At 46.5% G+C, this 14,487-nt stretch overlaps 1 protein-coding gene across 1 annotated transcript in view; it reads left to right on the top strand.

Annotated features, from left to right (window-relative positions):
• LOC139264772 (TBC1 domain family member 20) overlaps positions 1–14,487 on the top strand; it is a 54,747-nt gene that overhangs the window by 15,211 nt on the left and 25,049 nt on the right. Inside the window, exons 5-7 of the mRNA XM_070881888.1 lie at positions 4,742–4,843; positions 9,076–9,217; positions 11,299–11,483. Coding sequence (XP_070737989.1) covers positions 4,742–4,843; positions 9,076–9,217; positions 11,299–11,483 — 429 coding nt within the window. The remainder of the gene's footprint in view (positions 1–4,741; positions 4,844–9,075; positions 9,218–11,298; positions 11,484–14,487) is intronic.

The following is a 14,487-nucleotide window of genomic DNA, read 5'->3' as shown; positions in this document are numbered from 1 at the left end:
TGAAGGCCGATAAATCCCCAGGGCCTGATAGTCTGCATCCCAGAGTACTTAAGGAAGTGGCCCTAGAAATAGTGGATGCATTGGTGATCATTTTCAGCAGTCTATCAACTCTGGATCAGTTCCTATGGACTGGAGGGTAGCTAATGTAACACCACTTTTTAAAAAAGGAGAGAGAGAGAAAACGGGTAATTATAGACCGGTTAGCCTGACATCAGTAGTGGGGAAAATGTTGGAATCAATTATTAAGGATGAAATAGCAGCGCATTTGGAAAGCAGTGACAGGATCGGTCCAAGTCAGCATGGATTTATGAAAGCGACATCATGCTCGACAAATCTTCTGGAATTTTTTGAGGATGTAACCAGTAGAATGGACAAGGGAGAACCAGTGGATGTGTTGTGTTTGGACTTTCGAAAGGCCTTTGACAAGGTCCCACATAAGAGATTGGTGTGCAAAATCAAAGCACATGGTATTGGGGGTAATGTACTGGCGTAGATAGAGAATTGGTTGGCAGACAGGAAGCAGAGAGTTGGGATAACTGGGTCCTTTTCGGAATGGGAGGCAGTGACTAGTGTAGTGCCGCAGGGCTCAGTGCTGGGACCCCAGCTCTTTACAATTTACATTTAATGATTTGGATGAAGGAATTGAGTGTAATATCTCCAAGTTTGCAGATGACACTAAACTGGGTGGTGGGGTGTGAGCTGTGAGGAGGACGCTAAGAGGCTGCAGGGTGATTTGGATAGGTTAGGTGAGTGGGCAGATGCAGTATAATGTGAATAAATGTGAGGTTATCCACTTTGGTGGCAAAAACACGAAGGCAGAATATTTTCTGAATGGCGGCAGATTAGGAAAAGGGGAGGTGCAACGAGACCTGGGTGTCATGATTCAGTTCTCGACATTGAAGGTTGGCATGCAGGTACAGCAGGTGGTGAAGAAGGCAAATGGCATGTTGGCCTTCATAGCTCGGTGATTTGAGTAGAAGAGCAGGGAGGTCTTACTGCAGTTGTACAGGGTCTTGGTGAGGCCTCACCTGGAATATTGTGTTCAGTTTTGGTCTCGTAATCTGAGGAAGGACGTTCTTGTTATTGAGGGAGTGCAGCGAAGGTTCACCAGACTGATTCCAAGGATGGCTGGATTGACATATGAGGAGCGACTGGATCAACTGGGCCTTTATTCACTGGAGTTTAGAAGGATGAGAGGGGCTCTCATAGAAAAGAATCAGATTCTGACGAGACTGGACAGTTTAGATGCGGGTAGAATGTTCCCGATGTTGGGAATGTCCAGAACCAGGGGACACAGTCTTGGGATAAGGGGTAGGCCATTTAGGACTGAGATGAGGAGAAACTTCTTCACTGAGTTGTTAACCTGTGGAATTCCCTGCCGCATTGAGTTGTTGATGCCAGTTTATTGGATATATTCAAGAGGGAGTTAGATATGGCCCTTACGGCTAAAGGGATCAAGGGGTATGGAGAGAAAGCAGGAAAGGGGTACTGAGGTGAATGATCAGCCATGATCCTATTGAATGGCGGTGCAGGCTCGAAGGGCTGAATGGCCTACTCCTGCACCTATTTTCTACGTTTCTATTAAATCACCCCTTAACCTTCTCTGCACTTAGCAGATCAATCCAGTCTCTCCATACAACTAATGTCCTTCATCCCTGGCACCATTCTGGTAAATCGGCTCTGCATCCTCTCCATGGCAATGACATCCTTCCGAAAATTATCACAGCTTAACTAATTTATCAGTTGGTCACCAGGCAGTGAATTCAGGGTGGAGCTAAGACACTCAATTCGGATATGAATATCGTGTGATTGGTTCAGATATGCGTACAGGTTTATTCTGGAGCATTGGAGCGACGACAGACTGTCTGGAATCTCTAAAGAGAGTTATTGTGGCAGATAACTCCCATGGTGGTTTGAAAAAAATAAGAGAATGAATTATGTGTTAGTTTCAGCACATAGTTACAAACTGTTATTTTCTATTGTACCAAGAGCAAGTAAAGTTTTACTACTGTAAAAAGACACAGTTTATCATTGCTGCTATTTTTCTGTGTTTTTCGCAGGTAATGCTAAAACAAGATCTAATTTTTTGTGTCCAGCTTCCTCTTAAATGCTTCTGTGCTATCTGCCTCAGCTCCTTGTGGTAGTGAGTTCCACATTCTAACCACTCTCTGCATAAAGAGTAGAAGCCAGGAAGCCTGATGAACAGTGGTGTACATTTAAGGAGATATTTTACAACTCTCAAGAAAAATGTATTGCGGTGAAGAGGAAAGGGTATAAAAAAAAAGAGCCATCGGTAGCTAACGAAAGAAATAAAGGACGGTATCCAATTAAAAACAAGGGCTTACAAAGTGGCCAGAACTAGTGGGAAGACACAAGATTGGGAAGCTTTTAAAAGCCAGCAAAGAATGACACAAAAAATGGTTAAGAAAGGGAAGATAGACTATGAAAGTAAACTAGCACGAAATATAAAAACAGATAGCAAGAGTTTCTATAGATATATAAAAAGGAAAAGAGTGGCTAAAGTAAATGTTGGTCCCTTGGAGGATGAGACTGGGGAATTAGTAATGGGGAACATGGAGATGGCAGAAATTCTGAACAAATATTTTGTATTAGTCTTTACGGTAGAGGACACTAACAATATTCCGACAGTGGATAGTCAAGGGGCTATGGGGGGGGGAGGAACTTATCACAATCACGAAGGAGGTGGTACTCAGTAAGATAATGGGACTAAAGGCGGATACATCCCCTGGACCTGATGGCTTGCATCCGAGGGACTTAAGAGAAGTAGCGGCAGGGATAGTGGATGCATTGGTTGTAATTTACCGAAATTCCCTGGATTCTGGGGAGGTCCCAGCAGATTGGAAAACTGCAAATGTAACGCCCCTATTTAAAAAAAGGAGGCAGACAAAAAGCAGGAAACTATAGACCAGTTAGCCTAACGTCTGTGGTTGGGAAAATGTTGGAGTCCGTTATTAAGGAAGCAGTAGCAGGACATTTGGAAAAGCATAATTCAGTCAGGCAGAGTCAGCATGGATTTATGAAGGGGAAGTCATGTTTGACAAATTTGCTGGAATTCTTTGAGGATGTAACAAACAGGGTGGATAAAGGAGAACCAGTGGATGTGGTGTATTTGAACTTCCATAAGGCATTTGACAAGGTGCCACATAAAAGGTTACTGCACAAGATAAAAGTTCACGGGTTGGGGGTAATATATTAGCATGGATAGAGGATTGGCTAACGAACAGAAAACAGCGAGTCGGGATAAATGGTTCATTCTCGGGTTGGCAATCAGTAACCAGTGGGGTGCCGCAGGGATCAGTGCTGGGACCCCAACTATTTACAATCAATATTAACGACTTGGAAGAAGGGACTGAGTGTAACGTAGCCAAGTTTGCTGACGATACAAAGATGGGAGGAAAAGCAATGTGTGAGGAGGACACAAAATCTGCAAAGGGACATAGACAGGCTAAGTGAGTGGGCAAAAATTTGGCAGATGGAGTATAATGGAAAGTGTGAGGTCATGCACTTTGGCAGAAAAAAAATCACAGAGCAAGTTATTATTTAAATGGCGAAAAATTGCAAAGTGCTGTAGTACAGCGGGACCTGGGGGTACTTGTGCATGAAACACAAAAGATTAGTCTGCAGGTACAGCAAGTGATCAGGAAGGCCAATGGAATCTTGGCATTTATTGCAAAGGGGATGGAGTATAAAAGCAGGGAAGTCTTGCTACAGTTATATCGGGTATTGGTGAGGCCACACCTGGAATACTGCGTGCTGTTTTGGTTTCCATATTTACAAAAGGATATACTTGCCTTGGAGGCAGTTCAGAGAAGGTTCACCTAGGTTGATTCCGGAGATGAGGGGGTTGACTTATGAGGAAAGGTTGAGGAGGTTGGGCCTCTACTGATTGGAATTTAGAAGAATGAGAGATGATCTTATTGAAACGTCTAAGATTATGAGGGGGCTTGACAAGGTGGATGCAGAGAGGATGTTTCCACTGATGGGGGAGACGAGAACTCGGTGGCATAATCTTAGAATAAGCGGCCGCTCATTTAAAACTGAGATGAGGAGGAATTTCTTTGAGGGTTGTGAATCTGTGGAATTCGCTGCCTCAGAGCTGTGGAAGTTGGAACATTGAATACATTTAAGACAGAAATAGACAGTTTCTTAAACGATAGGGAATAAGGGGTTATGGGGAGTGGGCAGGGGAGCCATGATCTTATTGAATGGCGGAGCAGGCTCGAAGGGCCATATGGCCTACTCCTCCTATTTCATATGTTCTAAGCCCCACATTTGATCTTTAGTCTGTGGTGTAATGCGATTTGAGCCAGACAATTGTTCTGCGAATCCCTGGATCAGGAATGGGAAGGGGGGTTGGTGGGGGAGACCAACTGTGCTCCGCTCTGCTAGAGATGCACGCATGCGGGTAAGACGAGGATCAGGCTGGAGTGTGATGGCTCCTGCAGTGGAATAGACAAATAAGGTCAACGCATGGATAATAGGCGAATTACCAGAGGGAACCTGAGAAACGATATAACCTGGCAAGAAATCGACGGCTTGAGAATAGGAGTGGGGGAAGTTGGCAATGAGGAATGGTGGTTTGAAGCCTGCTGGGAGGATCATGATGAGTACTGATGCCAGTCATGCCATCCTGGTACAGCACATGCCTGCTGCAGGGCACAGTGTGTGCTTAGTGGTGACGAGTGAGGTAAAGGGTAACTCTTCTCTCTCTTTTGTACAGGGATTTTATGGATCCGACAATGGACAGCACTAAACATATCTTAAACTACCTAATGCCAATTCTGGAGCGAGTGAAGCCAGCACTCCACAACTTCATGCAGAGGTGAGGCTTCTGTTTTTGCCAAACTTTCTTTAGTAACCTTATCTCTTCCTGACTGGGCCTCCCCCACCCCACCAATGTGCTCAGTGAATGGCTGGATCGTACAGACCAGGGCCTCCAATTGGATCCCAGATCTGGGCAAGGCATATTATAGATAGTCTCGGTGCCTGGCTGAGTAAGTGTTAGTGCTAGAGAGTGAGTGTACGTGTGTGGGCAAAGACTGAATAGGGTTTGATTGTGATGTGCCAGCGATTAAATAGCCTGCATATGCTCACCTCACCATGGAGACTAACACCCCCCCCCCCCCACCCCGAATAATGGCCACTTGGAGAGGTATCAGAACTTTACCCAAACAAGGAGAAAAAAAGAAGTTGTCCTGAGTAACCCATCTTCTTGGCTAAGGAGAGGAGCTATCCATCTGCCCCACCGCCCCCTACTGCCATTCCATAACCCTTCCATAACCATTCACCAGGGAGTCTGGAAGAGCAGCCTGCGATGGTGGGTGGATTTTGGACTACTTTCTTACTCTGGGGTGTTCAAGAGAAAGAGAGCTCTTGAAACCAGAAGTAGAAAGAACTTGCATTTCTATCGCACCTATCATGCCCTCGGGGAATCCCAAAACGCTTTCCAGCCAATGAAGTACTTGTGAAGAGGCGTTACTGTTGTAACTGGAAATACAGCAGTCAATTTGCTCACAGCAAGGGGCGAACTGCTCTGCTCTTTGAATAGTGGCCTTGGGATCTTTTACATCCACCTGAGAGACCTCGGTTTCATGTGGCATCCGAAAGACAACACCTCCAACAATGCAGCACTCCCTCAGCACTGTACTGCAGTATCAGCCTTGATTATGTATGCGACTCTATGACTTGTTGAACTGTGCAGGGGTTGGAGTGCTACATTTGGCCAGGGAGAGGAAAACATTCTTGTTATCGTGGTGGAAGTGGATGTCCGGTGAGAATAAGATTGAACTTGGTTGCGATGCCCTCTGTGTTCAAATAGCACGCTGGTACTTACTCTACAGACTGCTGCAGTGGGCAAAAGTGTAGGAGGCTAGTGCCAAATGGAAAAAAATCAAACTAATGAATCTGAATTACTGCTCTACCCATTAAATGCCTGCAGATGGAGATCTACTGTTTATGTACCTCACTGTCTGCCTCCAGTGTGGAGACCTAGTACTGCAGCAGTACAACCCTATTTTAAGTCACGCTTTTAACATAGAAAAATATTTGAAGGCACTTCAGAGGTGCAAGGGGGCAATAAAGAAGATGCCAAGCCAACGAAGATAATATTGGGCGGGATGACCAAAAGCTTGTCCAAAGAGGTGGCCTTTAAGGAGGAGAGAGAGCTGCAAAGGCCGTAGGCTTTAGGAAGTAAGTTCGGGAGCAGAAGGCCCAGGTGGCTGAAAGCATGGCTGCCAATGGTGGGGCAAAAGGAGGGCTTTGCACAAGAGGCCAAATTCGGAGGAGCAGTGAATTGGGAGGAGTTGTTGGGCTGGAAGTGGTTACAGACATGGAGAGGAGGAGAGGCCATAAAGAGATTTATACACGAGGATGAGAATTTTAAGTTTGATGAGGTGGGGGACAGGAAGGACTGGGTGATGGATGAGCGGGACTTGGTGTACAGAGAGGATACGGCAAGAGCTTTAGGTTGAGTTTGGAGGCTGGGATGCCAGAATCTGGTGTATTTTAAAAATTACATTTCTCGTGTCGTTCCTGACCTCAGGACATCCCAAAGCACTTTGCAGCCAATTAAATACTTTTGAACATTTGTTGTAATGTACCATGAACTGAATCTTTAAAATTCAAAAACGACCTTAATAACTTGGACAATTTAGCTATTGGACCAGTTTAAGCAATAAAATGTGTTCCAAAGCTTTAGCATGGCTCTCCCAAGGCTCGATGGTAAATATCTCACATGGTACAGTGGTGAGATATGGGAAGGACATGGGGTCAGTGTGTGGCCTGTGCAGAGTTGACTGATCGGTATCTGGTCAGTTGTGGGAGCATTATTTGGCTTTGTGTTCATGGGCTCAGGAGGGCAGAAAGACAAGGTCAGTGAGCTCTGCTGGATGTATGCGCATGTGAACATTAAGTCGAACAAAAAAGGTTGGGCGGCATGCATTTGACTGATACAGTCCCTACCACTTTCACCATCCTCGCTTATCACAGACAGATGCCAATAGCGCTAACCATTTGCCATGAAATGACACAGCCGCTGACTGGAACATGTTGAGCGCGCCAGCTATTTTGGCCAGGTCAAGAAGTCCTTTGCACCTTGTTCTAATATACAGGTTGAACCTCCTTTATCTGGAGCCCTCGGGACTTGGCCTGTTCTGGATAAGGGATTTTTCCGGATGAGGGGTGGTCATGTTCAATTGGATGGTACAGATCCTGAGCAAGGCGATATCAGGGCTGGAATTGCGGCAGAGAGATCATGGGGGAGGGCGGTAGACTGTGGGAGTCAGCAGCGAGGAAGGACTTCAATTTGTTCATGTCGGAGTTCTGCGCGTGCGCCACCCAGTGGCCGGGAATGGTTCTGGACGAGGGGTGGTTCTGGATAAGGGAGGTTCAACCTGTATGTATTTAAATCCCTCTATGGTTCATTCTGTTGGTTTTGCACCCACTGTCTATTTCATTATTAACAATCACCTATTCTGAACTAGAATCGTATGCATGGCTCAGTTATAGAAATCCTGTCCCTCCTGCAGTTTACTAGCTCCCGATTCTTCAACCAGACAGACCATCTGTTGATCGCTTTCCAAGTTAAACTTTGCTAACAGTAACTGTTGGGATAGAATTGGAATCCAGTCAGCTGTTTTCCTTCTCTCTTCCAATTCGCTCTCTCACTCTCTCAAAGATGATGCATCATCCAGTGTTTATAGCAGGCTAATTGCATTGATCCCAAAACGCCCATTATAAGCAGTGAAAACTACTACGACAACAGTCATATTGCTCCTGGACACTAAGCTCGTATGCAAAGTAGGGCCTCTTGGGCTAGGCAGTGGAGGATGGCTGGCCCTTGTGGGACTGCACCTTGGCATGGGTCAATGTTTTCAGGAGGAGGAATGTGGGAGGGGAGGGAAGCTTTAATACAACTGATGGCTTTTGTATCCAAACCTAAACTTGCAGTGAAATACCTATTGTTTACAAACCCTGGGATTGTGTTAATGCCCTTGTTAGTTAAGAATATCATAAGAAATAGGAGCAGGAGTAGGCCATATGCCCCCTCGAGCTTGCTCCGCCATTCAATAAGATCACGGCTGATCTGATCTTGACCTCAACTCCACTTTCCTGCCCGCTCCCCATATCCCTGGACTCCCGTATAGTTCAAGAATCTGCCTATCTCAGCCTTGAATACATTCAATGACCTAGCTCCCTGGGGCAGAGAATTCCAAAGATTCACGACCCTCTTGAGAGAAGAAATTCCTCCTCATCTCCGTCTTAATTGGGCGACCCCTTATTCTGAAACTATGCCCCCTAATTCTAGATTCCCCATGAGGGGAAACATCCTCTGTATCTATCCTGTCAAGCCCCCTCAGAATCTTGTATGTTTCAATAAGATCACCTCTCATTCTTCTAAACTCCAATGAGTACAGGCCCAGCCTTTCCTCATAAGATTCACTCAAGGATATTGCCAATATTCTAGCGTTATTTTTATCTGGTCTTTTCCCTTCCCCCCCCCCCCCAAAAGGATATTGTACCACTGCGCTAAACAAACTGAGTGACAACATTGGTAAGAGATGCTAACATCTGAATAAATGATCTTGGCCTGAGGCAGAAGGTCATGGGATCAAGCCCCACTCCAGAGACATGAGCAGATAGCCTAGGTCAGCATTTCAGCACACCGAGAGAGTGCTGCTTTGTCGGAGGTGCCGTATTTTGGATGAGACATTAAACCTAGACCTGTCAGTCAGTCTGTGCAGGGGTGTAATAGATTTCATGACACTATTCAAAGAAGAGCAGGGTGTCCTGCTCACCATTGATCCCTGGACCAACACCACAAAAATAAATTAGCTGGTCATTTATCTGATTTACTGTTTGTGGGACCTTGCAGTGTTGGAAATGGCTGCCACACTTGTCAACACGACGACTGTGACTACACTTCAAAGTAACTCATTGGATGTGAAATGCTGTGAGGTCCTGAGGGTGTGGAAGGTGCTATATAAATGCAGGTTCTTTCTTGCTTTAAGTGAGAGTAATTTCCCTGGCTGAAGCTGTCTTGTGTCTCCGATTCAGGGCTGAGGTTGGCACCATCTTTGCCCTGAGCTGGCTGATCACCTGGTACGGTCACGTCCTCTCCGAGTTCCGGCATACCGTCCGGCTCTACGACTTCTTCCTGGCGAGTCACCCACTGATGGCGGTCTACTTTGCGGCAGCGGTACGTAGTGGCGTGTGCCCACCTGAGTCCCTGAACACCCAGCCTGGTACTTCTCTGCTCCTTGTGTTCAGCGGCTTGTCGGAATTACATCAAATCTCCAGCGTGGAAACGGGCTCTTTGTCCCAGCTAGTGTATCCCACTGTTTATTCTCCACTCGAGCCTCCTCTCACCCTGCTTCATCTAACCCCATCAGCCTAACCACCTATTCCTTTCTCCCTCCTGTACTTGTATAGCTTTCCCTTAAATGCATCTGTGCTATTCGCCTCAACCACTCCATGTGGTCGCAAGTTCCACATTCTCACCACTCTCTGCTTAAAGAAGTTTCTTTTGAATTCCTTATTTGTGACTATCTTATATTTATGGGCCCTAGTTTTGGACTGCCCCACAAGTGGAAACATTTTCTCTATGCCTAACCTTTCATATTGTAAAGATCTCTTGGATCACCCCTCGGCCTTCTCGTTTCTAGAGAAGAGTCCCAGCCTGTACAGTCTTTCCTGATAGTTTTAACCTCTCAATTCTGATCTCATCCTTGTAAATCTTTTTTTGCACCTTCTCCAGTGCCTCTCTATCCTTTTTGTAATGTGGAGACCAGAACTGTTCACTGTACTCCAAGGGGCGGCTGCGTGTCCGTGCCTGGTCGCTGGGCGGACGGGAATGACGCGTGGCATTGCAGCCCATGTATGGCACCTTGGAAGAGATTGTTTCTGTCCATTACTCTTAAGGCTGGTGTCTGCGGCATATGGGCAGTCCAGGGTTCTCTCTTCAACCTGTGAAAGGCTGCAGCTGTCAAATAGGTAGTTAATGGTAACCGAGTGAACAAGAGGCGGGGCCCAGTGTGGTGCAAAGTCATGGAGCAGACTATGGTGAATTAACTGATGTCAGCTGGGGCCAGTAGCAGTGACACCATAGCTGGCCTCGGCACCCCTGGTTTGGGGTGATGGGTGGGGGGGTGGTTGGGTGGGGGAGGCGTCACGCAGCAAGGGTTACTGCTTCTGATCACAACCGAATGGCACCTGCTGCACTGTGGGTGTGGCATGCGAACGAAATAGGGCTTGACTGTAAATCGCCCCCCACCCCCCCGCCCCCCCCCCCCCCCCCCCCCAGCCGCCATACTCCCAAAGAACAATCATCACTTGGCCAAGCTTTGTTGTAGGAGAGCAGAGTTTTAGCGTAGGCTTCCCAAGCGGCTTGCATGGAGGGTAAAGGCTGACACAGGCTGGTTGGGTCAAATGGCCTGTTCTTGTGTTGTAACTTCTAATGTAGGGGCAGGAGGAATGGTGCAGCACCCATAGTGGTTATAGCAACCCAGAGGTCATGAGTTCAAATTGGCCGATTGTCATGAAAACCGAACTATTTCACGAATGTCCTTCAGGGAAAGGAACCTGCCGCCCTGACCTAGTCTGGCCTACATGTGACTCCAGTCCCACAATACATGGCTGACTCTTAACACCTCTGCAGTGGCCCAGCACTATAAAAACAATTGCTACCCAACTAAGCCCATCACCATCCTCTCTCTGATGGGCAATACCTTGCCAGCATCACCCACATCCGGAGATCAAAGTGGGAGGATAGGGGAAAAAAACACTGGTTTGGGTACAGAACAATAGTTGAAATTTGTCACGACTGCCTGCCTCTCAGCCAGGGAGCGGGAAACGGTGTGTGACTTTGAGGGAGCGGGAAACATTGTGTGACTTTGAGGGAGCGGGAAACGGTGTGTGACTTTGAGGGAGCGGGAAACGGTGTGTGACTTTGAGGGAGCGGGAAATGACCTGGATAGAGTGGTGGGGGCAAAATCCCTGGGATCATGGAACCAGCTGGATGCTGCAATGGATGGACTTGAAGGTCATGCTAGATGAATGAACGAAGTTAAGCCGAATATTCTTCCTTCATAATGACATGCAAACTGCAGCCCTCGCTGAGATCAGTTAACTTGGTGTAGACTGAGAATGGAACCGGAGACCCTACTGGATACCTTTCCCAATTACCCCAATGGGGAGCCTGACAAGTCATTGAGGGAAACTTGTCAATTGTGCGGTATGTGAAAGGCACAACCCTGAGACTGACTGACTGCCTTGTTTCAGATTGTGTTGCACAGGGAGAAGGAAGTTCTGACGTGCGACTGTGACATGGCCAGCGTCCATCAGCTACTGTCCAAGATACCACAGGACCTTCCTTACGAGGTGCTGATCATCAAAGCGGAGGAGCTGTTTTCCAACTACCCACCCCCAGAGCTTGCAAAACAAGCAGCACTTCAACTACGCAAAAGGCAAGATTTTTCTTTTTAAAAGTGTGTGCGTGTGTGTGTGCACGCGCACTGTTACCTATTGTGTAGTGAACTCGGGCTGAGTATTGGCACTTTGAACCTTGTAGATGGTGGATATGCTTTGAGGGGTCAGAAGAAGGTGAGCCACTCATCGCACAGCACCCAGCCTCTGCCCTGTTCTTGTTGCCATGATGTTAATATGGCAGTTCCAGTTCACCACCTGGTCCGTGGGGTTACCCCAAGAAGTTGATGGATGGAGACTCGGTGATGGTGGAATTGAAGGTCAGGGGCAGACGTCCGGGTGATGATAGTTGCGTGGCATTTATGTGGCGTAAATGTTACCTACCACTTATCAGCACAGGCCATGGTGTTAACCATCCAGGTCCTGTACTAGGCTAACATGAGCTACCTCAGCATCCGAGGAGTTGTGAATGAAGGTGAACACTGGGATTGTCAATGTAAGCCCCACTCCTGACCTTAATGGAGGGAAGGTCATGGATGAAGCAGCTGGAGTTGGTTGGGCCACGGACAGGGTCTCCTGAACTGATGTCCTGGTGCTGTGATGACTGGCCTCTGACGAGCGCAGGCATCTTCCTCGGAGTCAAGTATGACTCCAGCCCTTTTACCTTCATTGACTTCAGTTTTACAAGTGCTCCTTGATACCACACTCGGTCAAATGTTGCTTTGAAGTTGAGGGCAGCTACTTGCTCCCCTCTCTAGCATTCAGCGCTTGTGTCTATGTTTGGATCAAGGCTGTGATGAGGTCATAACGTAAGAAATAGGAGCAGGAGTTGGCCATTCGGCCCCTCGGGCCTGCTCCGCCATTCAATGAGATCATGGCTGATCTTCAACCTCAACTCCACTTGCCTGCACTATCGCCATATCCTTTGATTCTGGTCTGGAGATGAGTGACTCTGACCCAAATGGCCTTTCCTCACCTGTGTCTGTTTAATGATCTTAGTCAGTGAGTTGGTTACAAACTTGGAGGTGGTACTGGAGGATTTTATTTCAGTGTTCTTATTAGATGAGGAAAATGTTTTTAACTCAGCAATTGTTACAATCTGGAATGCATTGCCTGAAGGATTCAATAGTAACTTTCAAAAGGGAGTTGGATAAATAGTTATAGGAAACATTTTGTAGGGCTTTATGGAAAGAGCATGGAGTGGGATGAATTGGGAGCTCCTTCAAAGAGCTGGCACAGGCACAATGGGCAGAATGGCCACCTGTGCTGTAAGATTGTTAGAATATGGACTGCATTTTAATGTCGAATTGAAGAGGAGTTGATTACGAGATTCAAGAAAAATATCAAATTATACTGCTAAAGAGCGAAGGAGTGGGCTTCGAGTCATTGGGTCCGGTGGGGGAGACTGCACTGACACAAAGACAAAGAGTCAAATGGCCCTTGTTTTTTTTTTGTACTTTAAAAAGAAAAGCCATTTTCTTCTCCTTTGTCCCACTGGGTGCTGACCAAGTAACCATTGCTGGTGGGTGATTGTCAGCAATCTATTTAACTAACTGTGGGAAGTCAGCATCTCGTATTGCAGAAATGGGGGGCACTGCATACAAACTCTTGCCTGTTTGTCTTTTCTACCTCCCTGGTGCAGAGGCACCGAGACTAACTGTAGCACTGCTGGCTGAGATCAGCCAATACAGCAATGACCAGGGAAGTTAATTGTGTGTTTTTTGTCAAGCTGTATCTGCATGCACTCTTGGGCAGAGTATTGTAATAAGAAAATGAGTTGGAAAAGAGCCAGATCACAATGAGCGTTGACTTGGCTCTGATTCAACCTCTTCATTTATTCAGCTTTATTCACTGCGAGCTTCATTCATTGTGCCTTCTCCCATTCTTCCTCTCTCTCGAATTTAATCTCCTTGCGCACTGCACTACAGCACACTACCCTGCTGCAGCTTCACCTTCAGAACGCAGCAATAACTGGGACATCGCCGAGCATCCGGCCTGTCACTGCCGAGTCAGCACAATCAACTTGGGAAACACTTGTCTCAACTGCAGTTTAATATAACACGTCGGGTCTTTGAATTCTGCGCAGTGACCATTTCTGTTCTGTTTGGTGGAGGAATAAAAAGTAGCAAGGGATGATTTTTTTTTTAAAAAAGCAAATAAGCACCGCAAATTGCTTCTCCTCGCGATGCTGGGTGCGCAGTGATAGTTTGTTTTGTGATTATTACTGATTGTCAGCAGGGTATTACTGAGCTCTGTCCTGTACTTGCCTGACATTCTCAAGTGGCCGTTTCCAGCAGAGATCTTTGGATAGCAATTGGAGCAAGAACCCTGGCAATTTTTATTTATTCTCCCACACCCTCTCTCTTGCCTCCCACCCTTCCTAAATCTGGGGTGTGAAGCCTGATGGAATATCTGTCACCCAGGCATCTTCTCCTGCAGTATGATTGATTTGAACAAGGAATGTTGACCAGTGATGTGGATGGCGATCGGTGTCGTGAGTCCCTGTATTGATGAGGGCGGAGATCAGTGTGGTAGTGAGTCTTTGCATTGATCAGTTGATGAGAATGGCGATCGGTGCAGTCGTGGGTCTTGTACTCTTATATTGAAGAGAGTCCTGTCAGGATTCCCGTGGGCCTGAGCTGTTCCGGAGGCAATGATGTCCTTGTCGGCCATTTTGTGTTGTCATTGAACTGTCATTGTTTCTAAGCTGATGATGCAATTGCATCCTCTTTGGTTCATTTTTCTTAACATAAAAAGTGAAGCTTCAATTTTGCCAGTTTGTGTAATTTGAACTGGATTTATATTGATCTAACCCTAATGTCATTGATATTGCTGAAAAGAAAAGCAGCGTCATCACTCTCCATTACACAGGAAGCTGAAACCTAACCCACTACCTGCTGTAAAAGTAAACTTCCATCGTGATGAATTCCCAGTAACTATTTTAACTAGTGAAGCTTGTTATTATAAATGGCAGAAATTCCTGGTACTTTGAGAGTGAGGCAGGGTTAACATCTGGACAGGAACTGTTTGGACAAGGCTTTCTCG

This window comes from Pristiophorus japonicus, chromosome 5 (assembly GCF_044704955.1).
Source record: "Pristiophorus japonicus isolate sPriJap1 chromosome 5, sPriJap1.hap1, whole genome shotgun sequence".
Lineage (NCBI taxonomy): Eukaryota > Metazoa > Chordata > Chondrichthyes > Pristiophoridae > Pristiophorus > Pristiophorus japonicus.
This window is presented reverse-complemented; position numbering and strand designations above follow the sequence as displayed.